This window comes from Zootoca vivipara, chromosome 3 (genome assembly GCF_963506605.1).
Source record: "Zootoca vivipara chromosome 3, rZooViv1.1, whole genome shotgun sequence".
NCBI classification, from domain to species: Eukaryota; Metazoa; Chordata; class Lepidosauria; order Squamata; family Lacertidae; genus Zootoca; species Zootoca vivipara.
In genome coordinates, this window is record NC_083278.1 from 30,533,507 (window position 1) to 30,560,822 (window position 27,316).

At 42.6% G+C, this 27,316-nt stretch overlaps 1 protein-coding gene across 1 annotated transcript in view; it reads left to right on the top strand.

Moving 5' to 3' along the window:
- TINAG (tubulointerstitial nephritis antigen) overlaps positions 1–26,587 on the top strand; it is a 33,894-nt gene extending 7,307 nt beyond the window's left edge. Inside the window, exons 4-12 of the mRNA XM_060272274.1 lie at positions 8,211–8,325; positions 9,823–9,946; positions 11,343–11,493; positions 16,766–16,943; positions 17,727–17,772; positions 18,375–18,498; positions 21,197–21,242; positions 22,679–23,651; positions 24,618–26,587. Coding sequence (XP_060128257.1) covers positions 8,211–8,325; positions 9,823–9,946; positions 11,343–11,493; positions 16,766–16,943; positions 17,727–17,772; positions 18,375–18,498; positions 21,197–21,242; positions 22,679–22,795 — 901 coding nt within the window. The 3' untranslated portion in view covers positions 22,796–23,651; positions 24,618–26,587. The remainder of the gene's footprint in view (positions 1–8,210; positions 8,326–9,822; positions 9,947–11,342; positions 11,494–16,765; positions 16,944–17,726; positions 17,773–18,374; positions 18,499–21,196; positions 21,243–22,678; positions 23,652–24,617) is intronic.
- The last annotated feature ends 729 nt before the right edge of the window (positions 26,588–27,316 follow it).

Here is a 27,316-nt window from a genome sequence, read left to right on the forward strand (position 1 = left end):
AGTCTGAGGATCTTCTGGCTGGTTGGGCAGCATTTGGGTTTGTTAGGATTCCTTGGCCTTAAGTGTGTTTCAAGCAATGTTCATAGAATCATAGAGTTGTTTTTTTTTTTTTTAGATATAAAAGTCCTTTATTGATATACACAATTAAAAACAATAACAGATAACAAACATAACATTTATATGAATTAAACCTAATATCAAAAAAGTTAGCAGAAAGAGTTTAAGAATCAGAAAAGAAAGAGAAAGAAAGAAAAAAGCAGGATCCAAAAAAGTGAAGGAAAAGAAAGAAAAAAGAAGGAGTTCAAATATGGGCATTACCTACTGTCCAATAAGGTAAGTCCCTACTTCCACCGCTTCTTCGTACAGTTACATTCATAATGTATAGCCCGTCTTTTTATAGATATCGTAATTAAGATAAATAATCAATATGCAAGCCATCTAATTCCAGTTCTCATATCCGACAAGATCATTCTAAGCACAACCAAATTTTAATTCCCTTACCGTATTTTCCCAAATACTCATTTAAACATTCCCATTGTTTTCTCACTTTGTTTTTTGGTTTTTGGTGAATTATGTCCGTTAGTTTGGCCAACTCTAGATACTCACACACTTTGTCAACCCATTGACCTTTGGATGGAGTATTAATACTCTTCCAATTGCTGGCTATTAACAATCTTGCAGCCGTTGAGGCGTACAAAAACAAACTCTTTTTTCCACTCGGTATATTGTTATTCAAAATGCCTAATAAATACATTTCTGCTTTTTTTTCAAATGAGATTTTTAGTAGTTTTGTGATTTCCTCGTGGATTGTTTCCCAAAAAATTTTAACCACCGGGCATGTCCACCATATGTGAAACAGGCTGCCGGGAGCTGCATTACATCTCCAACATTTGTTACTTAGAGATCTATTTATCTTTGCCAATTTTTCCGGGACCATATACCACCTGTAGTGCATCTTTATGTAGTTCTCTCTTAACGTATAACAAGCGGTAAAGTTTATATCTTTTGACCAAAATTTTTTCCAATTTTCATATGGTATTCCGTAGCCTAAATCTTGTTCCCATTTTGTTAAACATTTCCCTTTTTCCCCTTCTTCCTGCTCTTTATCGCCTAGTAGCTTATAAACTTTGGCTATGATCTTATCGTTGTTAAATAGTATTTCTTTTTCAAATTTAGTTATTTGAGTGTTAATTCCTCGTGATTTGACGTCTTTATCATATGTGGCCCTCAATTGGAAAAATTCTAGCCAACTTATCCCTAGTGGTTTTAGATCCTCGTATTTTTTTAGGTTGATAGTCCCTTCCTTCTTTTCTGTCAGCTCTCTATAGGTCGGCCACAATTTTTTCTTGTTACACCTCAGCATGGCATTTGCCTCTACTGGGGATACCCATCCGGGTATTTTATTCATAATCTTTTCTTTGGTTCTGTCCCACACCTCGAGCAAGGCTCTCCTCAAAATGTGGTTTTTGAATCCTTTATGTATCTGTGCCTTCCCGTACCATAGGTAGCCATGCCACCCGAAAACCTTGTCCCATCCCTCAATATTCAAGGTGTCTGTGTTTTTCAGCAGCATCCATTCTTTAAGCCAGCTCCAACAGGCTGCCTCGTAATACCTCTTCAAATCTGGGAGCGCCAATCCTCCATTATCCTTTGATTTTATTAGGTCTTCCATTTTTATTCTGGCTTTCTTCCCCTGCCAGATGAAATCGGCTAGGTCCTTCTGCCAGTCTTTAAAGTGTCTGAGTCCCAAAATTATAGGGATATTCTGGAAGAGGAACATTATTTTTGGTAAGACCACCATCTTTATCATTGACACTCGTCCCCAAATTGACAGTTTTAGTTTATTCCATTTGGTCATGCTATCTTTAATTTCTTTCCACTTTTTAAGATAATTATCTTTAAGTAAGTTGGTATTCTTATTCGAGATCCAGATTCCCAAGTAGTTGACTTTATTCTCTATTTTAATTCCTGTTTTCTTTACTAGATCTTCATTATCTTTCTCACTCATATTTTTTGTTAATATTTTAGATTTTTCTTTATTTAATTTGAACCCCGAAACCCTGCCGAATTCTTTCATCTTGGTTAACACTTTAATGATACTTTCTTGGGGTGTTTCTGTAGCTATTATTAGGTCGTCAGCGAAAGCTTTCGTCTTGTAGCATATAGGGCCCAGGTTGATGCCTTTTATCTCTTTATCTTTCCTTAACGCTATTAAGAGTGTTTCTATTACCATGATGAATAGGAGAGGAGACAGGGGACACCCTTGTCTCGTCCCTCTTTCTATGTTAAATCCTTCGGAAATTTCGTTATTAATAATTATCTTTGCCTTTTGTTCCTTGTATATTGCTCTTATTCCGTTTAATATTTTATTTCCCATTTTTAGATTTTCACATACATTGATCATGAAAGGCCAGGATACACTATCGAATGCCTTTTCCGCATCGACGAGTAACATCGCGATTTCAAGGCCTGGTTTCATATCGACATATTCCAGAAGATCTATAATTATTCTAACATTGTCTTTTATTTGCCTTTGGGGGAGAAAACCTGCCTGATCTCTGTCTATTATTCTACTCAAGAAATTTTTTAATCTATTTGATAATATGCTTGTAAAAATTTTGTAGTCTATGTTTAATAAAGAGATTGGCCTGTAGTTTTTTATGAGCTTCGGATCCGCGTCTTTTTTGGGAATTAAGGTGATGAAAGCTTCCCGCCAGGATTCTGGTAATTCTCCCTTGTCTAATATTTCATTCATTATGATTTGGAGTTTGGGTATAATCACATCTTCCAATTTTTTGTAATACTTCACCGTGATCCCATCTGGACCCGGTGATTTCCCTTCTTTTAAATTCCTGATGGCCCTTTGGATTTCTTCTTTTTCTATATTGGCATTTAAAATTGCATATTCTGTATCATTAATTTCGGGTAGATTATTATCAAGTATATATTTTATAGCTTCCTTTTTGTCAATATCGACTTCTTTATATAAATTCTTATAGTAATTCACGAATTTGTCTTTAATTTGATCGGTGTCCGTAATTTCCTTTCCCTCTTCTATTATATTATTTATTATTTTATTGACCTGTCTTTCTTTTAACGCCCAGGCTAACATTCTTCCGGGTTTGTTTGCCTGTTCGAAATATTTTTGTTTTGTCCAGATAATTTTCTTTTCTACTTCTTTATTGACCAAATCCGTCAGATGTGCTTGCAGTATTTTAATTTGTTGTATTATTTCGTCATTTTTTGGGTATTTGACCAATTCTTTTTCTTTACCTCTTATTTGTGCATTGATTTCCAGAATGTTTTTCTGCTTTTCTCTCCTTATCCTGCCCGTCTGTTGTATCCCAAACCCCCTCATGTAAGCTTTACTTGCTTCCCATATTATTTTACTGTCTGATCCTTGGCTTTCATTTATTTCAAAAAATTCCTTAAGCGTCTCCTTAGCCTTGATGACCCTTTGTTCTTCCCTCCATATCTCGTCGTTTAACCTCCACCTCCCCTTTGTTTTACTCTTAAATTTAAATTGAATTGTTACGGGGTTGTGGTCAGAGATTGACTTATTTAATATTTCGGCCTTTTCCAGATGTGGTATTAATTTCCTTGAAATCCATATTGCATCAAGTCTTCCACCCGATTTCTGGGCACCCGAATAGTGGGTAATATCTCTAACATTTGGATTTTTAAACCTCCATGCATCATGCAGATCATAATTTTCCACTAGTTGAAAAAATGATTGAGGGAGTTTACCCGATTTAATTTCTTTGTCTCTATACGTTCTGTCCAGCTCTATTGAGACCACCCCATTTAGGTCTCCCATTACTATCATATTTTCTCCCAGGTGGTCCCAAAGAGCCTCCTCTACCCTTTTAAAAAATTCATCTTTTTTATCATTAGGAGCATAGATTCCCACTATTATTATTTTCCCTTCTCTTGTATACGTTTCTACTCCCAAAATTCTACCCTCCTCATCCTTAAATAACAATTTTGGTTTTAACACTCCATTTATGTACATAACTATCCCTCTTTTCTTTTCGGTACCTGAGGATATAAATTCAAGGCCCAGCCTACTGTTTTTTAACACTCTTATGTGATTTTGTGTAATATGCGTTTCCTGCATACAGATAACGTCCCACTTCTTTTTTTTTAATAGACATTCTGTCTTGTTCCTCTTATGTTTACTATTCAAACCGTTTATATTCCAAGAGATACAATTCAGCATGGTTACCCTTTATTATTATATAATAAGTTCTTGTTACCTTCCTATATCCACCTGCCAGTTAATGACAAGGTAGTTACGGAGGAAGGAAAATAAACCCAAAAGAAATTATTCAATGAACAATGAGACAATGTCAAACAAATTACTCTCTAAATGACAATTAAGAAAGAAAGGAAAAAAAGAGCAAGTAGAAAAATTTAAGCAAATGAACTACTTTTGTGGCAAATAGGAAAAAAAAAAAACAAAAAAAAAAAAACACAAAATTTACTTATAGATGTTAAAAAACTTTCATTCCCCACAGAGTTACTTGCTGTCTCCCTTTGCCTCTGGCAGTTTCTCCCCACCTAGTTCATCCCAATATTTCCTCCAGAATATTTTAGTCTCCTCGACTGATCTATAAGTTCGTTTTCTGTCTTTATATGTAAATGTTATCCCTTCCGGGAATTCCCATTTAAACCTAATGTTATTTTTCCATAACGCCGATGTTATGAATCTATAGTTCTCCCTCTTTTTCAAGATTCTGGTGGGCATCTCTTTCTTTATCTCAACTAGCGCTCCATCAATGTGCAGTGGATCTGTTCTGCCTTTTGATAACAGTTTATCTCTTAGTAATATCGAATTAAGAAATAGCAGGCAGTCCCCTGGACCCTTTTTCCCTTTGCCTTTGTTAGATCTTATTCGGAATATTTTTTCAATATCTAGCATTAAATCTTCCTCCTGCACATCAAGCCATTTCGCAATAGCTTTCGTTAGTTTGGAAGATATGTCTTCGTCGTGGTCTTCCTTGACGCCTCTCACACGAAGAGTAAGCTCTTTTTGTTTCATTTCCAAAATTGAAATTGCGTCGTATGTTTCTTCCTGGATTCTTTTAAGTTTGTCAATTTCCTCTTTATTTTTTTCCTGGAGCCTTTTTGTTTCTTTCTGGTCTTGTTGGATTTTTTTTATCTGGTCCTCTTGCTTCTGTGTTTTAGTTTTAACTTCTTGCACCGCTGCTTCTATTTCTTTATTCTTCCCAGCTATTTGGTTAATTTGTTCAGAGAGATCAACGATCAACTTGGAGTTATTTTCTATCTTTGAACCCATATTTTCCATTTTACTGTCTATTAGTTTTATATTCCCGTCCAAATTTGTGATTTTATCACTCAAGTTTTTTTCCATTCTCTCCAGTGCTGAGACTAGTTCTTTCATTTCCATGTTACTTTCGGTCTCAGGTAGTGATGTTCTGCGTTGTTGGTTTAAAGCTGAGTTCGCTCCACTAGCAGCAAATCCTCTTTTAGAGCCCATCAGGAGTTTGGTTGAAATTAAGTCTTTTTCTTTCACTTATATTGGCGTTGCAACAAGAAATTTTGGGAATCCCCTCTGTAGTTTTTTTTTACGTAGCCATTTCTTACTTATTTATAATGTCCAATAATAATGTCTCTACTACTGGAGGGTTGCTTTCGAGGGGTTTCTCCTTTTCCCCCTGTCAAGTTGAATCCAGCCACTAGGTGGCGATCGTCTATAGAGATTGTCTGCGGGGATCTGCAAAGATCTGTTTGTATTGGTGTAGCGTCTATCTTGACCACACGTGTCGCTGTTGGTTCTGTCGATTCCTCTACTCCTTAGCCCCGTCTTTGTTTGCCGTCGTCTTTCTCTTTGCCTTTTCTTTCACTTAGAGCCACCTAATATGGCGGGCGGGCGCTGTGGGGCAATTAAAGTGGTATTGTCCAATTTCCTTAGTGCATGAGACAGCTATTTTTTACCGGTTTGTGCCGCTCAATGGTGGTAAGTTGTTGTTATTTTTTTCTCTTGCCGGTTGGACTGACAGGCTGTGTCTATGCTCTGTGCTCTGTCGCGGTCCCCCTTTTCAATTATTAAAAGTCTCTGCCTTACGGTAATTTAAAAAGCTCCAGGCGCTTCCCTCCTGCCCCCCGCTTTCACTATGCGGGGGCTTGTTAGATGTTGTCGGCTTTTTAGTTATTTTGGGGAGGGAGCGCCTTACTGTTAGCAGCTTTGTTCTTTACGGAGAGTTCAGCGCTTTCTTTACCGGAGTTTCGGGCGTTAGACGCCGAGAGGGGTTGGACTGCCCCGAGCGCTAGAGTCTTTCTACGATTTTAGAGAAGACCCCTGCACGCCACCGCGGGCACTGGCCCCCAAGATTCCCCCCTGGGGTCGGGGATAACTCACGCCAAGCTCCCCGTCTTTTCGCACTCTCGGACGTCAGGTCTGCTTCGAAGTTAGCGAGAGAGAGCAGAACCTCGACCGGCTTCAGCGCGCCATTCCGGAAGTCCTCCGGCTGTTTTTAAATTTAATTTAATTATTTTTAATTGGAATGTGATTTGATGGATTTGTTAATTGAATGTTCTTATTGGAAAACTAATAAAAATGATTTATTAAAAAAAAAGATATAGCAAAGTGCACTAAAACATGTTACCAAGATTTTTTCATCTTAACTGATCCCATGGGAGACAAAATGCAGAAACAGTTTTACTTTCTGCTGTGATTCCCATATCTTGCTGCCTGAGCCTGGCAGGTCTATACATCACAAGCAGCAAATATGTCACAATTAAAAGGTGACTAAATTGAAATCCTGGTTTCACTTTGTAATAACTCCCCCTGCTCCAAAAATGTATGTTTGTATCCATGAACACACACACACACTACAGGAGGATGGCCATGCATAAAGTAGGCCCTGTCCCATAATAACATTTGTTAATGTAAAATGACTCTGTGTTTGTTAGTGGGGCCATTTTAAGCAATGCTCTTGAGCAGTCGCAGGGTGAAACCCTCAGTAAATCAGATCCTGTTTCTTAAGATAGGAGGACCCTTGGACGTCTAAGTCCAGTCAAAGGCGACTATGGGGTGTGGCACTCATCTCACTTCAGGTTGAGGGAGATGGCGTTTGTCCACATAAAGCTTTCTTAGTCATGTGGTCAGCATGACTTAAACCACTTCTGGTACAATGGGACACCGTGATGAATGCCAGAGTGCACGAAAACACTGTTTACCTTCACACTGCAGCAGTACCTATTTATCTACTTGCACTGGTGTGCTTTCGAACTGCTAGGTTGGCAGGAGCTGGGACAGAGCAATGGGAGCTCACCACCGTTACACAGACTCGAACTGCTGACCTTCTGATGGGCAACCCTAAGAGGGTTGGTGCTTTAGACCACAGTGCCACCCGCTCCCAGAGGAAAAGACAAAAAAGGGATGTGTGTGTCTCACACTATGTATGTGTGTATGTGTTAAGCACTGTCGCAGCAAAAGACAACCCCTTGCATTTCAACTGTAGGTGAGATTACCATGATCGCCATCCCACCAGCATTTTTGTGTCAGCAAAGGTTCATGTGATAAACATGATCTTGGAAATCTAAATCATCATGGTTCCTGGAAATGGGTTTGCTGCGGGTGATACCTAATGTTAGCTGTAGAGTAGACCCATTGGAACCAATGGACTTTCCTAACTTGAGCCCATTGATTACAAGAGGTCTACTGTGAATATGACTAGCCTTGGATATCACCACATATGGATCAAGCATTACAACACTACAGGGGGGAAAATTCCTATGGTGGATGTTTTAAACAAACAAACAAACAAACAAACAAACAAACGTGAAGTAAACCTTTCACTGCAATTTTGCATGTAGTACTAACCGATAAGCAATATGACTAAGCTATAGCATGATAGTGCACTGAATGATGTGAATTTGTGTGAATGATGAAACTCAAAATACCATCTTTATGTTAAAAGGAGTGAAATTGCCTAGAATTATCAATATATTCTCTTGAAAAGGATGGGCAATGTATTCCTTTTTATTGTATGAATTGCAGAACCTGAATGGCAAGTTCAAATGCTACCATTTCCCACACCAGTGGAAGATTGTTTTCTATGAAGGGAAATCTTATGAAGGCTTCATTCAAAACTTTTTAAAATGGCAACATCTATGATGAACTGCCCATGGAGCTAAGCATGCATGACTAACACACTGTTTTTTTAAATTTATTTCTGAGGCAGATGGAAAGCTAAGAACTACAGTCAGTTCTGGGGAATGAGTTTGAAAGAAGGTTTCTATTATCGTCTTGGCACGTTTCCCCCATCTGCTGCCCTGCTGGACACAAGACAAGTCACAGTAGGTTTTCATTTTCTCTCCTCTCTTCGAACAGCAAACTTCAATGAAGCCTTTCCCCACAGTTGTCCTCAAGCTATGCTTCAGATGGATTTGTCCATCATCCTGGGCACGACACTGATAGAAAGTGTCAAGCACAGGCAATTGGCTAACCAGGTGAAAACCATGATTCTCTTATACGTGGAAATGAAATCTTCCTCCGAGGGAAAGCTGCTCAATCACAGAATGATAGAACTGTAGAATTGGAAGAAGCCCTGAGGACCATCTAGTCCAACCTCCTGCAATGCAGGAATCTCAACAAAAGCATCCATGGCAGATGGGCATCCAACCTCTGCTTCAATACCTCCAAGGAAGGAGAGTGCACCACCTTCTGAGGGAGTCTGTTCTATTGTCGAACAACTCTTGCCATCAGAAAGTTTTTTCTGATGTTTAGTCAGAATCTCCTTTCTTGTAACCTGAATCCATTTGTTCAGATCATACCCTACAGTGCAGGAGAAAACAAGCTTGCTCCATCTTCCCTGTGACAGCCCTTTAGGTATTTGAAGATGGCTACCAAATCTCCTCTTTTCTAGGCTAAGCATACCAAACTCCCTCAACCATTCCTCATAAGGCTTGGTTTCCAGACCCTTGATCATTTCAGTTGCCCTCCTCTGCACAGCTTGTCAATGTCCTTAAATCAGGCATCCCCAAACTGCGGCCCTCCAGATGTTTTGGCCTTCAACTCCCATGGTCCCTAGCTAACAGGACCCAGTGGTCAGGGATGATGGGAATTGTAGTCCAAAACATCTGGAGGGCCGAAGTTTGGGGATGCCTGCCTTAAATTGTGGTGCCCAGAACTGGACACAATATTCCAGGTGTGGTATGTCCAGGGCAGAATAGAGTGGTCCTATGACTTCCCTTGATCTGACACTAGACTTCTGTTGATGCAGCCTAGAATAGAATTAGCCTAAAACAGGCATCCCCAAACTGCAGCCCTCCAGATGTTTTGGCCTACAACTCCCATGATCCCTAGCTAACAGGACCAGTGGTCAGGGATGATGGGAATTGTAGTCCAAAACATCTGGAGGGCTGAAGTTTGGGGATGCCTGGCCTAAAATAACATGTAACAATTAGAAAACATATAACACTTGGAAAAAGTGGTCCTTAGAAATCCACTCATATGGGGTCATATGGGGAAAGGCTGTGGCTCAGTGGCAAAGCATCTCCTTTGCATGCAGAAGGTCCCCAGGTTCAATCCCCAGCATCTCCAAGTAGGTCTGAGAGATCCTGCCACCTGAAACCCTAGAGCAGGCATAGGCAAACTCGGCCCTCCAGATGTTTTTGGCCTACAACTCCCATGATCCCTAGCTAGCAGGACCAGTGGTCAAGGATGATGGGAATTGTAGTCCCAAAGCATCTGGAGGGCTGAGTTTGCATATGTCTGCCCTAGAGAGTCATTATCTGTCATAATATGTATGTTTGAATATAGTTATCCAGTCAAATGCCTTGGGTTTCTTGTAGGAAAACCTCATCACAGAAACAGATTTCCCTGAATTTTTTGTAGCCTCGTATGAATGGCCTGGTTGGATTCATGACCCACTGGATCAAAGAAACTGTGCAGCATCCTGGGCCTTTTCAACTGCAAGTAATGTGTCCCCCCCACTCTTTTTCTCTCACCCTAAACGTATAAGAGAGGTTGTCCATGCTTGCAATAAAATATTTCAGTTAGTAGTTCATTGCTTGCTAGAGAAGGTTTAGGCATCTCTTTACTTTTTCCAAAAGTTTCAAAAGGGTTTACTATTTTATCTGTTTAGGGTAGTCTTTTCCCCTTTGGGCTTCTCCTTCTCTTATTTATTGCCTCTCCTCTAATGCCCCTTAAGTGGGGAGGTGGATAGTAAGATACAGTGTTTTTTTCTTTAAAGAAATGTTTAGGGGTACTCTCATTCAGGGGTGCAGCAAGGGGGGCGATGGGGGTGGGGTGCCCTGGGTTCCAGCTGGGGGGGTTGACAGTTGGTGTGCCCCTCCCCGCCCCTCGCCTTCGCCCGCACGTGCTGTACAGACATATGCGGTCCGTATGGGCTGCCACTGGCGTGCGGCAGCCTTGTGGCCCGGGCTGCTGCTCTCTCGCGACACCCCTTTACGGGCCACTGTGTGCGAGCGGCAGCTCGTGGGGCCACCATGCGCCAGCGGCACCCCACACGGACTACGCATGTGCAGCATCCTGCACATGTGCACTTCATATGGGGCGGTGCACATGTGCAGTCCGTACGGGCTGCTGCTGCCTGTGGATAGCGTGCCCCCCGCGACTCCAAAGCCAAGCCTCGAGCCTCCCGATAATCATCCCGCTCGGCAATCCCATCTCCTCCTCTTCCATTAGTGGAGGAATCTGCTGGATCAAAGGTTGTTATGGGTGTTGAATAGCAGCACTGGAGTCTGCTCTTTGGTTCCAGTCACCATCCAAAGCAACCCGGGTACTAACCTAGAGAAGAGCTTCTCCCACAAAGTCAGCAATGGAAACACTGGCAGTGGTGGGACACAGAGAAGGAGAAAGGTCATAGCTCAGTGGCAGAGCATCTGCTTTGCATACAGAAGGTCCCAGTTTCAATCCCCAGCATCTCCAGGTAGGACTGGGAATGCCCTCCTATCTGAAACCCTGGAATGTGGCTGCAGGTTAACGTTTGTGTGGGAAGAAATCCCAGGTCCTAAGCCATACATCGACTTCTCAGATACGCTTTAGGTAGGATAGGCAAGCAAATTGGGGCATCTTGAGTTTCTCAACTTCCCTTTCAGCTAGCCAAAGGGATTGATCACATTTGAAGATGCAACCTATCAAAGTCCTAGGAAGTGCATCTCCAATTGTGTGGGAATGCGAAAGCTTAAAGTTGAGAGCATTCCCTCACAGCAATTTGCTCGAATTAAAGGGCACTCTGTGGTTCCATATATATTCTGTGACACAGATTTATTATGTCTGGCACGGAGAAAATTCTAACCGTCCAAACAATATAGATTACTTAGTAATCGGATTGCTTCCCATAAAACAGGTGTTGCGGCAGACAGAATAGCAATTGGGTCCAAAGGTCGTTTCACAGACAACCTTTCCCCTCAAAATTTGATCTCTTGTGACACCAGAAGCCAGCTTGGATGCAGAGGAGGAAGCATAAATGGGGCTTGGTCTTACCTCAAAAAATACGGGTAAATAAATCATTTACTTACTGTGCTTTTAGAGTTTAAAATAATCAACAGCAATAATGTTTTAAGAAAAGCAACTTATATATGTGAACATCCTGAAGCAAAACAAAAACAAAGTCACCAAACTGACATATTTTAAATTTGTGCAAAGCATAAATGCAAACCTGATAAGATTTCCCAATAACTTTCTCAGTATCAATGAGAAGTGCCATATGAATTGCAGATCTATTGTCCAGAGCTTGCAATGTTAATGTATTCACATACTTAAGCCCATGCCATTTATATGCAAGCAACTGTACGCAGGAGATGTGAGTGCAAATGTGACTTCCCTCATTGACTCACTGATGGCCTTAGAAGCCAGCTACATTAGTCATACCTCCGTTTATGACCACAGTTGGTTCATGGGAGCTGGTCACTCCTCGAGTTCATCGCTCTACAAGGCACGCTTCTGCGCATGCACGAAGTGCTGATAGAGCACTTCTGTGCATGCACGCACTGCACAGATCGCTTCTGCGCACCCGAGCACCACAGAACCTGCATGTAAACACTTCCGGGTCCGCGGTGGTTGGAAACCGAAGCGGTCACAAACGGAGGCGGTCGCAAACCAAGGTTTGACTGTGTAAAGAAATACTGACGTCATCCTGAGGCTTAGAAATAGGACTGGTGCAAATAATAGGATTGATTCCTCGGGCGTGTTATGGTCATCAAGCTCTCTAATAACTGTCATAAGCAAATTTCAAAACTAATTTTGAATCAAATTTGACATTTGACCAACAATTCCTTGATTGTCAGGGTCTGTTTATTTGAATGTAGCAGCTAAATCCAGAGGGGAAGCTGTACTGGCCTGTTACAACAAAAACAACTTCTAGTTAGGCAAGTAGTGTACTTAATTGGGAGAAAGCTCAGTTGACCTCACCGAGACTTACTTCCGTGTAGACATGTACAGTATTGTTTCATAAATGGCTCTTTGCTGATTCATACATCAAAACCAGAATGGCACACGAAGGTGACTTTTACCTGTAGCATATTCTTTTTGGAATTAAGGGTGTGATGGTTTCCTCAGGGCCTTCCATGGAGACTTCTTTACATTAGGTGCGTCTGTCACCTCTCAGCCTACTCTGCCCAGGCATGCTCCCTTCAAGTGTGAGGTTATGCATCTGCACTCTGGAGGCAGCAGCACAGTGCAGTAATGAACTTCTCATGTTCATAAGACACACCCTAGTCTCTTAAAGGGAAGAGCCATAGCACAGTGGCAGAGCATCTCCTTTGTACACAGAAGCTCCAGGTACAATCCCAGGTATCTCCAGGCAGGAGTAGGAGAGCGACCCTCATCTGAAACCCTGTGGAGCTGCTGTCAGTCACTGTAGATGGTGTTGATCAGGATCTGAATTTCTTAAAAGACGGCTAAGTAATGGTTCAAATAACATTCATTCTACGCCTTCCTTGTTCCCTAATGAGCCCGAAATGACAGCCAAAAGGGTGTTGCCAGTTTTCTTAAATAAAGGATTTGCATAAGCACAAGTTCTTTGAGCACTCACAGCTCAATATGAGTGGATCGTAGTCACCGAAAGTCATTCTCCTTGAGAAAACGAGAGTATGAAAGCTCAGTCTGTGGTGGATGTTTCTGAACATACAAATCATCACTTGCCATTATAGCACTTGAGGAGGGAAGAAGCCAGCATGCCCTCTTTTAAAGACAGCTCACCTGCCCATCAGCTATCTTTAGCCCCTCATAGCTCCAGCAATTCTACTCCTCCGTTTTTTTTTCTCTCTTTCACTCAACTATAATAATGCTGCTAGATTCAGAGACTGCACTCCATACACAAGTATAGCAGGGCAAGACACCCTGGAATGGGCTTGGAAGCCTGCATCCAGCAGCAGTGTAGTATCACGTGTCTTGTACCACAAGTCTGTGCAAGTGGTTCTGTGTCTGAGCAATTTAAGGGACATGTGCTGAACATTCAGTTACTCCCAGGGTTTAGGCACATGCTCTTGTACGCTGCACTGTTTCCTCCAAATCAACATGGTGCCCTCCAGATCTTATTGGACACCAGCTCCCATTGGAGGACCTCAGGTTCTCCACCCCTGATTTAGAAGGCAGTGAACCTGCTGAGATGCAGACTGCTTGACACTGCTTTGCTTAACACAACGTGGATGCACCTACAATGGCTTCTTATGAGAGCATTTCCCATGCCCTGCACTGTTCATTCAGCATGCAAGGTGGACTCTGAGATACCTGTTGATCTCATAGATCTCTGCTTAATTTTGGTCACAGCCCATGTGGTGTAGCGGGAAGCGTTAATAAACTAGGGCCTGGGAGAAAAAGAGTACAATGGCACGTTCTCGAGGAAGCTCAGTGGATGACTTTGTGCTTTTAGAAGCACTTTGTCTTTTAGAAGCAATTGGAAGCCTCAGAAGATGTCTCAAGTCCTGCAAAAGAAGAATCAGTAATTGACCTTTCTTAATGTGGTTAAACCACTGAGCCTAGGGCTTGCTGATCAGAAGGTCAGCGGTTCGAATCCCTGTGACGGGGTGAGCTCCCGTTGCTTGGTCCCAGCTCCTGCCAACCTAGCAGTTCGAAAGCACGTCAAAATGCAAGTCGATAAATAGGAACCGCTACAGCGGGAAGGTAAACGGCGTTTCCATGTGCTGCTCTGGTTTGCCAGAAGCGGCTTTGTCATGCTGGCCACATGACCTGGAAGCTATACGCCGGCTCCCTCGGCCAATAATGCGAGATGAGCGCGCAACCCCAGAGTCGGTCACGACTGGACCTAATGGTCAGGGGTCCCTTTACCTTTTTAATGTCTGTTCTGGGCATTTGACTAATCTGTTTGAAGCACATCTTTTCCCAGAGTCTTAACAGAATTATGGTTGAGCTAAGCCACTTGACTTTCACTTTTTGTGGCTTCCATTGCTGCTGGGTTAACTCTATCCATTGATTAATTCTCAGGCCCCCTTACCTGTTGATGGATTGAAAAAACTCACAACCAGTGATTGCACAGCACACTTTAACCTAAGTGGGGCCATCTGGGGTCACCTGCCTTCCTCCTAGTTGGCCACTCCTCAAAAACCCTGCTCTGGATCCATTGGTATATAACTACTGTCCAGTTGCAAATATCCCCTTTCTAGGGAAGGTAACAGAGATGGTGATAGCAGGGCAGCTGCAAGCATTCATGGATGATACTTATTATTCGAACCCATTCCAGTCTGGGTTCAGACATGGTTGTGAGATTGAATTGGCCTTTGTTGTTCTGCTGGATGACCTTTGTTACGAAAGGGACATGGGAAATTCAGCCTTGCTCCACCTCCTCAGGCTCTCTGCAGCTGCTTATACCATCAGCCATGGCAGGGCCACCAACTATAGGGGGTGGAAGGGGCTTCTGTCCCCTCAATATTGGTGGGCTGAGTCCCCTCCAATATTGAAGGGATTGCCATCCCCAGTCGCTGGGCAAGCTCTCGCACACCAGGCAGATGAAGATCGCCCTCCACAAGCCTCAACCCCTCGCAGGCTGAGTGGGGGCAGGATGCGTCACGTGACACTGCTCCCTCCATGTGGGAGGCAAGTTGACACCCCTGAACCACGGTATCTCTACTGACCTGGGTTAGCAGCATGAATTTGGGAGACATTTTTAGCAGTGGTTCCTATTCTACTTGCATGGTTGGATTCAGAGAGTAGTATTGTGCGGGGGAACAGATGCACTCTGAACCCTGGCCACTTTTGCTACAGGGTAGTATTTTGTTATTAGAGGTTTTGGAGCACTGCATGATTGTGGTGCTGATGACGCTCAGCTCTTTCCCCGTAATACCTAAATCAGGTGTGGCTACGAAAGCATCGTGCAAGACCAGTGTCTAGATCAGGCTTCCCCAAACTTCAGCCCTCCAGATGTTTTGGACTACAATTCCCACCATCCCTGACCACTGGTCCTGTTAGCTGGGGATCATGGGAGTTGTAGGCCAAAACATCTGGAGGGCTGCAGTTTGGGGGTGCCTGGTCTAGATGGATGAGGGCCATCAGATTGAGCTTGACTCATACGGCTCCAGGTTGTATACAAAGTTAGATCTACTCAGAGTAGAGCCGTTGAAATTAATGGGCATGGCTAACTTCAGTCCATTACATTTCAATGGATCTTCATTGAATAGGACTCAGCTGGATGCAATCTTTTCAGCATGATTCTGGTCTTTTTTGAATTCAGTAAATTGCCTTCCAGTCCCAGCTGGATTTCTAAATTGAATTAACTAGATGAAAGCCATAACACAGAAAATGATTTGGCATATTATTTGACAATCTTCTTTTGCCCTGAAAGGATCAAATGTCCTTACCGTGCCTTATTATTTTATTTAATGTATTATGCAGGTATTCTTCAGCAACTCTAAAATAATAGATGAGCCTCCCTCCTTCTGCTTTGTGCCAGGCAGCTTCTACCCTGCCTTTGCCACTTTAATCAATGACATGCCAAGGAATTAACACACAAAAGCCTTGCACAGAAATAAAATGATGTGCAGTCTGTCCATGTGTCAAATGAAAAAGAAAGATCCAGCTGCAGCGAAGGGATACACAGAATAAACCTGAATTGCCTGGAGGCTGCAGTCTCACCTGGCCGACAAAAACTTGTAAACCAATATAGGGCAGATCAAAGAGGTGTATGTCCAGTAACAGATGCCCACAGGCTTCAACTGAATCTTTAAACTTACCACCACCTCCTGCGGCAATGGGAGTCTCTCATGTTCATCTCATAATTCTTAGTAGCATCTATTGGTGTCATTTGCTGGAAGTAGGCTGTTCATATTACAAGCAGCCTGTTTGTGAGGATTGTTGCATGCCACTCTGGCAGGGATCGTTTGGAGACCAGTCGGACTACAAGTCAGTGGTATAGTGCGGGGGACACAGGGGTGGTTGCTCCAGGTGCAAAATTGTTAGGGGTACAGCTGTCTGCTGGCAACCCACGCTACACCACTGCTACAAGTCCGATTAGATCCCTCACCATTTGCCATGCTGGCTGGGGCTAAGGAGAGTTGGAGTACAACAACATCTGAAGGGTCATAGGTTCTCCATCACTGCTCCAAAGCAATTGCTTCCAAACTTTGGGCAGGATTCAACTCACGACTCCCATCAACCCAAACCCTGTGCAAGGATTTCCAATTGGGCAACAGGGGATTTCCCCCTCTCCTCATGCACTCCCAAAATTTGGCTCTTGCGGGTTCAAGAGGAATTAAAAATTAAAACACATAATTGAAAAAAATAATAAAATAATAATATGTTGTTTGATCCCAATAGGCTGGTGTCTCATGCTTGCTACCCATTATTCTGGAATCAACCTGACCCGGCTGCTTGTGGGGTTTCAAGCGTGGCTGATGGTGCTGGGAAAAGGCAAGCTACGTGGCCATGTCCAAATGCCTTTGAACCATCCAACCGCATTTATCAGTGTGGTTCTCCCTACAGAATCTCCTCACAGGTAAGTGCAGACAACAGGGACTCAGCTATACAGCTGCAAATAAAATGTTTTAAGTGTGTTTTACGTGCCATATACAATGTGACACTAGATGGCGATGGTGAGCCATGGAAAATACAATGTATTTTTTAAAACGCTCCCCCCCCTTTTTTTTTTTAAAAAGCATTTTCAATGAGGTTTTTATATGGTTCCACCTAGGTGTCTGGTACATTTCTTGAACTACAGAATCAGGGCCGGCTCTAGGTAGAGTCCCGGTGCTGCGGGGGCAGGGGCGCCGGAGCGATCTCCACCCCTCAGCGCCAGGGCGCCCGACCTGCTCGAGACTGCCCTGTATGGAATGAACCATAAAGTTAAAAACAGATACATGATAATAAAATGCATTAGTGTTTTACATATATAATTTATTTCAAAACTTTACAGCACTGTATAAAAGTTTGTTATTATATAATCACTGTGAAAGTAAACTTTGTGTCCCCTGAGAGGAATCATTCGGGTAAATTTCCTTTTAAAAAAAACCCCAATGAAATTCTAGAGATAAAATCTTTAGTTTGAAACAACAGTTGGGGCACTTACAAATTCGCTAATGCACCAATAAGCATGGAAATTGAAAAAGCATTAAGTGGCAGCTAGTCATTCACATTTGCCTGTGGAGCTGGAAGATCAGACCATATCTTGCAATAGTTAAATTTAGCCTGTTGTAAAAACTTTATATCCAACTCATTCTGAAATGTTAAATGTGGGGAAATGTATGCAAAAATAGTATATGTCTCTTCCTTCCACTTTTAGGAGACAGACATAATGAAAGAAATTAAGGAGAACGGGCCGGTGCAAGGTAAAGGGAAAAAAATGCTCTTGATTGCAAAACCTAAACCAAATTATTGCATCCTGTCCACACATAAAAGCAAGCACTGTGTAAGGTCCTTTGTGCCAACACCACATGTCACATCAGGCATCAAACAGATGTGTGTATCACCGATAGTGCTGCTTACCTCTGTTTAGAGGGAGGGCTCTTATAACAGTACTATAATGGCAATTTCTTCCCTGCACATGTTGTCTTCCTTCCCCTGGTACTTAGGAACATAGAAAGGTGTCTCAGACAGTCAGGTCATTGGTCCGTTGAACTTATTGTCTACACTGATTGGCAGCTGTCAACCAAGATTTCAGAAAAGGCATCTTTCTTGACCCTATCTGGAGATGCTAGGAATGGGGAAATGAAAGAAGCTACAGGAAACACTAGGAATGGGAAGACAGAACTGCTTTGCCTCCACTTACACCAATGTTTTACACTTACCTTTTTTGCTTATGTTTCATACTTTGGAGGTGAGCAGGCTTCCTTGTGAAGCTAGGACCTGTCAGCGATGAGCCATAGGTAAAATTGGAAGAATAAAGAAAATGAATATTGACTTTGCTTACTGGTTCCTGTTTTAAATCCAGCTCTCATGCACATGTATCGTGATTTCTTCCTTTACAAGAGCGGGATCTATAAGCACATTCAGAGGACAGGTGGGCAGCCACAACATGAGAATCACAGGAGAACCCATTCTGTCAAGATTGTTGGGTAAGTGATGTCTGAAAGCTTAGCAGCATGGATCCCTGCTGAATCTCTGCCAGAAGAGTATCCTGCAGCATGGGACCATGGACACTAAATGGCAGACTTATAGTTGGAGTCATTTTGGCTTCTGAAGTACAGGGGTGGGGAATATAATATACACACCTTGCTTTGCTTCCCCTTCCGCTTCAGAGCTATAGCCCATAAAGTGGACACAGTGGCTGGGCATAGACCTATGCCACATACACACCATATATTTAAAGCACTCTTATACTACTTATTTTTAAAATTAGTTTTTACTCTTACACTACTTTAATAGCCATGACTTTCCCCTCCCCCCCCAAATCATGGGAATTGTAGTTTTTAAGAGTACTAGGTATTGTAGCTCTGTGAGGGGTTTCCTAACTACTCTCAGCATCCTTAACATGCTACGCTATGGTTCCTAGCATTCTTTGGGGGAAGCCACAACTGTTCAAGTGCTTTAAGAGAGCTTCAAATGTATGGTGCGGTTATGATTTTTCAACATCTCCTTTCCATTGTTTTGCACAACAACTTCTATTGCCCTGGTTGATGGACTGGTCTTAGGACTTTGAGAGTCTTTCAATGAATAAATAAGATGTATAAAACTCTGCTTTAAAAGTAATTGCTTCTCGCCATTATTGATATGCGTTTGAAGTGGAGGTTTACGGATCATTGAATGGATCGTTAATGCTACAAGCCTACAATTAAAATACATTTCCAGTGCCCTTAAGTTTCTTCACACTTGCACTTTAATAGAGTGATGTTTCATGATCTTATGTATGAGTGGGAATCAGCCTCCCAAGAAATTGTCTTCTCTGTCTTTTTTAGCTGCCAGAAGGCCAAGAGAGGCTTTGTGCTGCTACAGCAGCTAAAACAGCATCTTCTGTGAGGGCAAGCACTCCACAGCCATGCTTTGCCCTCCCTGGTAGCTTTTATTCATAAAACTTTATTTCTGGTGCCAACTTGTTCCAGCACTAGGGGGAGTTATCCTGATACATCTTGGGATAATATTGTTGGAGGCCAGGCCACTCCCGTCAACCTCCATCCCTTCTGAAGTCCACAGTGGTTTGTGATGGAGTTGCATAGATGCTGCGTGGATGTGGGTGCAAAGTTGCTGTTGTTGTTTAGTCGTTTAGTCGTGTCCGACTCTTCGTGACCCCATGGACCATAGCACGCCAGGCACTCCTGTCTTGCACTGCCTCCCGTAGTTTGGTCAAACTCATGTTCGTAGCTTCGAGAACACTGTCCAACCATCTCGTCCTCTGTCGTCCCCTTCTCCTTGTGCCCTCAATCTTTCCCAACATCAGGGTCTTTTCCAAGGATTCTTCTCTTCTCATGAGGTGGCCAAAGTATTGGAGCCTCAGCTTCACGATCTGTCCTTCCAGGGAGCACTCAGGGCTGATTTCCTTAGTTGCTAGTGTTTTACATAACTGAGCAAGCATCTAAGTTGCTAGTGTTTTACATAACTGAGCAAGCATCTAAGTCTGGCCCTTAGTGAAACTAGATTTTCTAAAGGGGGGGGTCATCACAAACTGGTTGCTATGGACATTGTAGTCAGGAAAATCAGGAAACCAAGCTTTGCTGAAAGTATGGAGTCTGGAACCCTTCATGCAACCAATTTCAAGAGGGATTCGTCTGGCCAATGACAGCAGAAGATCCCATGGTATCTGCATAGCTGGTTATTGAATCCTTTGTTCCCCTAGAAGTCGCTCCTTTAGTTAGAGGTTTGTGATAATCCATTCTGTAATCAGTATCTGTAAAGGTCTGTAGTCCCAATTCTGCTAATTTGATCCCGAGCCAATGAATCTTTGGAACTGAAATAGACATGCAGAGGGCAGAAACTCAGGGGAAATGTCTTCACATTTACTTACTCTCATTCTGTTTAGCTTTAGTTCAGTGAGCTGGCAACTTCCCCACAGAAGAAAGCCCATTAAAGAAAATAAGAAGCTATTTCACTGACAAGAAGTCTAAGCTCTAACATTGCCTGCAATTTCCATGCTGCCGACACTGAAAACACACTTCTCATCAGCACAGCAATGAGCAATATACATTATATACTTTCAAATTCACTCTTCTGTTATGATTTATATTGATTGCTCACCATTTTAAAAAGCACATCAAAGGGTGTATACAGACACACACACACACAGCAGTAAAGTGCCTTCTCTGCCTTGTGGAGACACATTTTTTGGCCAGAGTTCACACACTGTAGTCTTCATATTGTTGGCTTTGGTGTTTTTAAAGCTTCTTTTGTTATAATTTTGCAATGCATTCTGAAGTACCTGTGGAAACTGAGAGTGCCTTCTCTTGGGTTGGCAGTCTTCTGGGCAACTTTTCTTTAAAAGAAGTGTCAGTGGGTGTTGAAAGGGGAGGGAGCAAAGAAAATAATGTGTGCCAGACACACCTTCTGTGTGTACAGATGACAGTGATTCAACAGCTTCTCATGCTGCCTGCATAGCGTGCAGGTTTAGACAGTTGCAAAATGATGTCTGCATAAGTGTTTTTAGAAAACACCAAACTGCAGTGCTTCAAAGCATGCACGCAAAGGGGTGCACAGTCAAAAGCTCCTCCTTTGATGTTTATTTCATCACCCCCACCCTGATGTATGGTGTGTGTGTGTGTGTGTGTGTGTGTGTGTGGAGAAAAAATATATAGCATGTCTGATGAATGCCATCTCTTTGGATAGGTGGGGTGCACTGCCAGATGCAGAGGGACAAAGGCAGAAATTCTGGGTAAGTGTACTTGGGCAGTAAGATAGAGCAAAGACAGAGGACCCCAACCAGAGAAAGTTGTTAAGTCCCATTGAAAATGAATGGGTCAACTTGCAAATTAACTAACCACCCCTTTCAGTGGAACTTACTCAAGCATGACAATCTTTCTCTAGATTGGGGTCAAATTATCTAAATTTGTCTTTCCCTCCTCCCATTTTACTGTTTCATATTCATTGGTTGCATCAAGTCTATGTGATCTTCCATGGCTACCAAAACCGGGGGCTCACATTGCGGTTGGGTTGCCAATAATGCCAGTTGTTCCTAGCAAAATGTCGTGGTTTTCCTTCTGCTTTCTCACCTTATATTAGTATAGGAATGTTTGCTGGCAGAATGAGTGAAAGTTCTGCCGACTGTTTCCAGTGACTATCGATGGCTGCTAGTCATGAAGCCTAAGTTCTGCCTCTACAGCTGGAGGCACAAATGTATCTGAATACCAATTCCTGGAAACCACAAGAAGGGAGAGAATTCTTGTGCTCTAATCTCACAGGCATCTGGTGGACCACTGTGAGAACAGGATGCCAGACTAGATGGGCCACTGGCCTGATTCTGGTTGGAGATATGGCAAACTAAGAGATCAACTGCTTTAACCTTCTCATACCGCAAATATGCATGCCAACCATATCTATTTTCATGACCTTCAAGGTATAAAAACAGTTTATGCTGGCTAAGCGAATTGATATTATTTTTATCCCGAGCCAAGGAATGGGTAGCTTTGGAATTTTTAAAATAATATCAATTCCCTTAGCCATCATAAACAGGATGCCTCATAATACCTTTCTCAAAAAGCAACAGGATAGGTGCAGGATAGATATGGCTAACATTGTAAGCGAACTGCTTCCCAAACCAGCTGTGGGAGTGCACTGGATGCAGTGTGTACACATCCTTAGACTACCATGTGTCAAAGAGAGTTCAGTGTGTGTGTGTGTGTGTGTGTGTGTGTGTGTGTGTGTTGGAGGTTAGCCAGGAAAGACTGCAAGTTGGATTGGATGGAGAGAAGCTGCTTAAGCCCCCCCCCCAGCCATTCCCCAGCTCAAAATAACCCTTGACAGCCCCATTGGACAGTGGACTAGAAACCACCCAGAGCAGGGAGTATTAGGTTACAAGAAGGAGATACTAAACAAGTTCAGCTCATGTCTTTTATAGCTTTTAGTCTACTCTTGTAATGTCTTGGTGCCGTCAGGGTACTCTAATGGGCTAGATAAACTACTAGTTTCACTCCATATAAAGTACAGTAGTTCTTTACAAGGTATGGGGGCAAGTGGCAGCCCTTTTGGAAGAGGACAGTACTATTATTGCCACTGGGTATATGACTCCTTTTCTCCTTTCACTGCATTCCTGCTTCACTACGATCTGGGCATTCACAGTAATAAAAAGTTATCTCTTTCCCCCTCCTGTAGATTGCTGCAAATTCCTGGGGGAGCTCCTGGGGAGAAAATGGCTATTTCAGGATTCTACGTGGAGAAAACGAATGTGATATTGAAAAGCTGATTATAGCTACTAAGTGTCACCTTTAGTTGGTTTTCATTTATATCATTATTACACTCCAAAAGCTTTTTATATACCCAGAATGTACCATCTATAATGTCTTTCTGCATCCTTATGTTTTCTTTGTGTGGCTGTTTTACCTTCACTTAAACGTACTGCATTTCTGTGTGAATTAAAACATGGCTGTACATCCAGCATGATCAAATTCTGTTACTTGCTTTGCTTCCAGCTCCAGGGATATTGGCAGCCCGTCTATCTTTTTCTTCATTCATGGCACAAATGAAAGGTAGCATATGTGTATAACAGCCAGTTCTCAGGACCTTCTCCTTCTGTAGCAGCTGTGTCATTACTCAATAGGTGCCAATAATGACTGTGATGCCACAGGCTGCGCTTGGCATATATATGCCAATATACTGTACCTGCTGCTTGTGTATATGGTACCCAATTAAGGCTGTAATCCTATGCACTCCTACCTGAAAATAAGGTAAAGGTAAAGGACACCATGACAGTTAAGTCCAGTCAAAGGCGACTCTGAGGTTGCATCGCTCATCTCGCTTTTCAGGCTGAGGGAGCCGGTGTTTGTCCGCAGACAGCCTTCCAGGTCATGTGGCCAGCGTGACTAAACAGCTTCTGGTGCAATGGGACACCATGACGAGTCAGTGCCAGAGCGCATGGAAATTCCGTTTAGCTTCCTGCCACAATGGTACCTATTTATCTTCTTGCACTGGTGTGCTTCTGAACCTCTAGGTTGGCAGAAGCTGGGACAGAGCAACGGGAGCTCACCACCATCGTGTGGATTCAAACTGCCAGCCTTCCAATCGGCAAGCCCAAGAGGCTCAGTGGTTTAAACAACAGTGCCACCCGCGTCCCTTACTGGAGAGTACGGTAAGTCTCATTGAACACAGTGGTTATTCATGAGTAGACATGTATATGATTGCACCAGGGTGCCAACTTGAATAAAATATTGTGGGGCTCAGGTAAGCCAACCCCCTCCCCTATAATCAATCATAAGATGCTGCACATGAATACCATTTGAATGCCAATGCTTGTCAACTTTTTGGTGGGGCCTGGCCCCCTCAAATATTTTACGTGGGGGTCCAAGGGACTGTGGCTCCTAGGAATTGGCTCCTATGGATTCCACTGTAAATCCCATAGATTTCAATGAGATGAGAAAATCAAACATGTCTATTTTTTTTCTCCTGAATTGTGACCAGTGGCTCCCATCCATCTCTTGAAAGCAACTGGTTGTAAGGAGTGGTGGTTCTGGATACATCTACATAAAAAAATTCAGCCAGTCTGCTCTTTCTGGCCCAATGAGCATCCCAATGCAAATGTAGCCGTGATTCTAAATCCTCTATGCTTGCAGAAGACTACTTTGCATGGCCTTCTCTTGGATAGGTTTCATCAAGCTTTGTTGTCTTCAAATGATTCCACTCTCTGTTCTCCATATGCCATCTTAGCAGCACATGCCTATAGGGGCTTGCACAGAAGTAAGTCCTGTTGCGTTCAATAACACTTACCCCCAAATGAGTGTGCTCACTATTGTCACCTAATTCTCTGGGTCTGCAAAAGAATCTACAATGTTCCAATAGCATCTTGCCAAAATGGGATTGATAACTACAGATGCTTTTATGCAAGGACTAATCTGTTTGCATTACATGTCTCTGGGTGAGAGCGATTATTTTCTTGAAGTAGACATGCTGGAAAACAGGTGTGTTTTCACACACACAAATGAACACACTGATCATCAGGCCTTGCAACACATACAGTTAACAGCTACAAAATTGCAGTATAGTCATATAATTATTACCTTAAATTGGGAACAAAAACCCTCTATTATCTTACTTCCAGAAGTACTGTTTAAATTCCAAGCCAGTAAGGGACTTCCGGTCTGGCGCCATCACCGCTCGGCGCGGGATCCTCGAGCTCCGAGGTCCCTAGCGCTGCTGAGGAAGGGGAGAGCTGCGTGGGCGACACGGCTACCCAGAAAAATCCCAGATTTGGCTTTCTGGGAACGTGAAGATCCGGCAGTGCTTAGCAAAGTCCCGGTTGTTGCCCGGTAAGCTCTTTTTCAGAGCGCTGAGAGCAGACAGACCAGGACGGAGCCTTGGATTCATTCGCTACCTCAGCGGCATGAAGCCCCAAGCAGGCAGTTTTTTGGAGCGTCAGATACCTCAAAAACATGAATTGGGCCGTGAGTACAATTTTGGAATTTGAAAAAGATTGGATTTGGCCAGGAAAGGGGAGTAAAAAATTGGGAACGGAGGTCGCTCCCCCCCCCCCCTGTAACGAAAGAACCAGGAAACAGCAAACTTGCCTTTAGCGCAAAAAATATTTTAAAACAACGATAACCCCCTTTAAGTGGACTTTAAAGCTCTTCCCTTGGCAGCAGAACCAAGGGAAAGAGAACTGAACAGTTACTGTGGTTCTGCAAACAACGAAGGGAGACGGAAAAACCTCCCTGTAACTCGGGAACGGCTTCCGGGAAGCCGCGACCAACCGCCATTAAGGTGCAACAAAGTGGCAGCAGGAAAGATACTTTTATTCGTTTGCACTGTTTAAATCTTTGATCTGAATGTGGAACTAAATTGCAAATTTGGAAGGATGTGGAGGAATTAATCTGAACAATTTGAACAACTCTAAAACAAGAGCAAGGAACAGTTCAGACTTTGTCCTAGATTTTACATAGAAACGAAAAAAGAAATACCACCATCTTGAGAACAGGAACCCATGCCAGGCTTGTAACATGATACGACAAAGGATTCAGCTAGGCAAAACACAGAGCCAAAATCGTGAGGAGAACTGGATACAGCGGTTGCTGGAATTGGCTCAAGAAATATTACGTGATCTCCGCAAGGACAAAGAACCCAACTTAGAGGAAGAATATTTTCCACCACCAGAGGAAACTTCGATGCCACAAGCAAAAGACACGGGAACTAACTCTACAATATTAGATCAAACGCAGGAGGAGCGAAAGAACTGGAACCTGTGGCAACCAGTGAGAGAGGGAACACAGGACACAGATTTAAACCAACAAGCTCTGGAAGACGAGATTTGGGAACAGGTTCTCCTAGTGAGAGGGGGAGAGCCTGCCCCAACCAGAGATTATGATGCTTGGGCAAAGGAACAAGAAGGGGTATGGAGAGGTGCTTTCCTAGTGGGAGTAGGAGAGCGCGATCCATGCAGTGTGCAAGTTGTGGGACTGGAAATTGTAAAAAATGGAAACTGGCATGGGGAATGTGCTAAAGAAGATATACAACAGAAACAGAATGGGAGGGTGGGAAAACAGCAGGGATTGGAGTGGACAAGAGTTGGTGTAGGATGAAAGACTTAGGGATTTTGTAATTGATGGATGGATTAAAAAGGTCTGAACTGGATTGTTTTAAGGGACTGGTCGGGACTCGTAGGGAAATGTTTTCCGGGGAAGGGAGGGGGAACCTAGAGGGGATGGTCATTTATTTTAATTCTTTAGAGTATTAGAAATGCAATATAGTGGGGTACTTTTGGGGGGAATTTAGAGGCTAAAAGGGATTAACTAGAGTACGATATGTGCACGTATGATTTTTTTCTCTCTTGTATTGAGCATTACATTATCTAAGATATGGATTGGTAATAGTAGATGAGGTCTGTTTTTTTTCTTTTTTGCATATTATGAAATCTGTCTGAATGGGGAGTAGAGTAGATTCAGGAAGGGGAGGGCGGGGAAGTCGGGAAGTGATTACCAAGTAAGAAGATTGATGTAAGAATTTTTGTTTTTGCTTTTTTGTCTTTTTGTATTTGGTGTTTCTCTTTTTTCTTTTCTTCTTCTTTTTTCTTCTTTTTTGTGCTTTGTACTTTTTTGTGTTATGTATTTTTGTATGTCTTAGTTGTTTGGAAAATCTTTAATAAAGATGAATTAAATAAATAAATAAATTCCAAGCCAGTAAGAAGAAAGTGTCCAGTCAATTCCAGGGTGCAAAATCCTTGCCACACTTTTGTGGCTGCAAGCCTATTCAAATGACTTACTAGGTCATCAGAAGCAGGTGCATAAGAGGCCGCCGAATTTCCTGTGGGCCTGGAAAGGAGCCTGCGTCTCTTAGGTTAGCCAAACCTAGTGGGGTGGATTTTGACCTTAATCTTTCAATCTCTTGAGGAGTGGCCATAATGGCCAAACTTCTGGTTTGTTTTCTTTCTTTGCACATAATGGCATCATAATTTTTATAAGAACCACTTGCAGATGCTGATTCAGTGTGATAATAACTAGAGTTGTTATTGTGCATGCCAATGGCACAGTTATAATAAACAGTGGAGAATGATAGGTTTAGAAAGAACCTTGTATTTTGTATCAGGGATTTCTGATCCCAGCTCATTTTCCTAACTATTACACACTATCTCTCAAAACAGCCTTTCCCTTCGAAACAAACAGATAAGGAGCAACAACAAATCTTGCAGTTTGTGGACCCAAATGCATGTCATATTGACTTGAATCAAGTTGCTCTAGACATTATCGGGATACCGGTACTTCTTTACCAACCATTCTTAAATCTCATTTCATGAATCTCACTTCATGA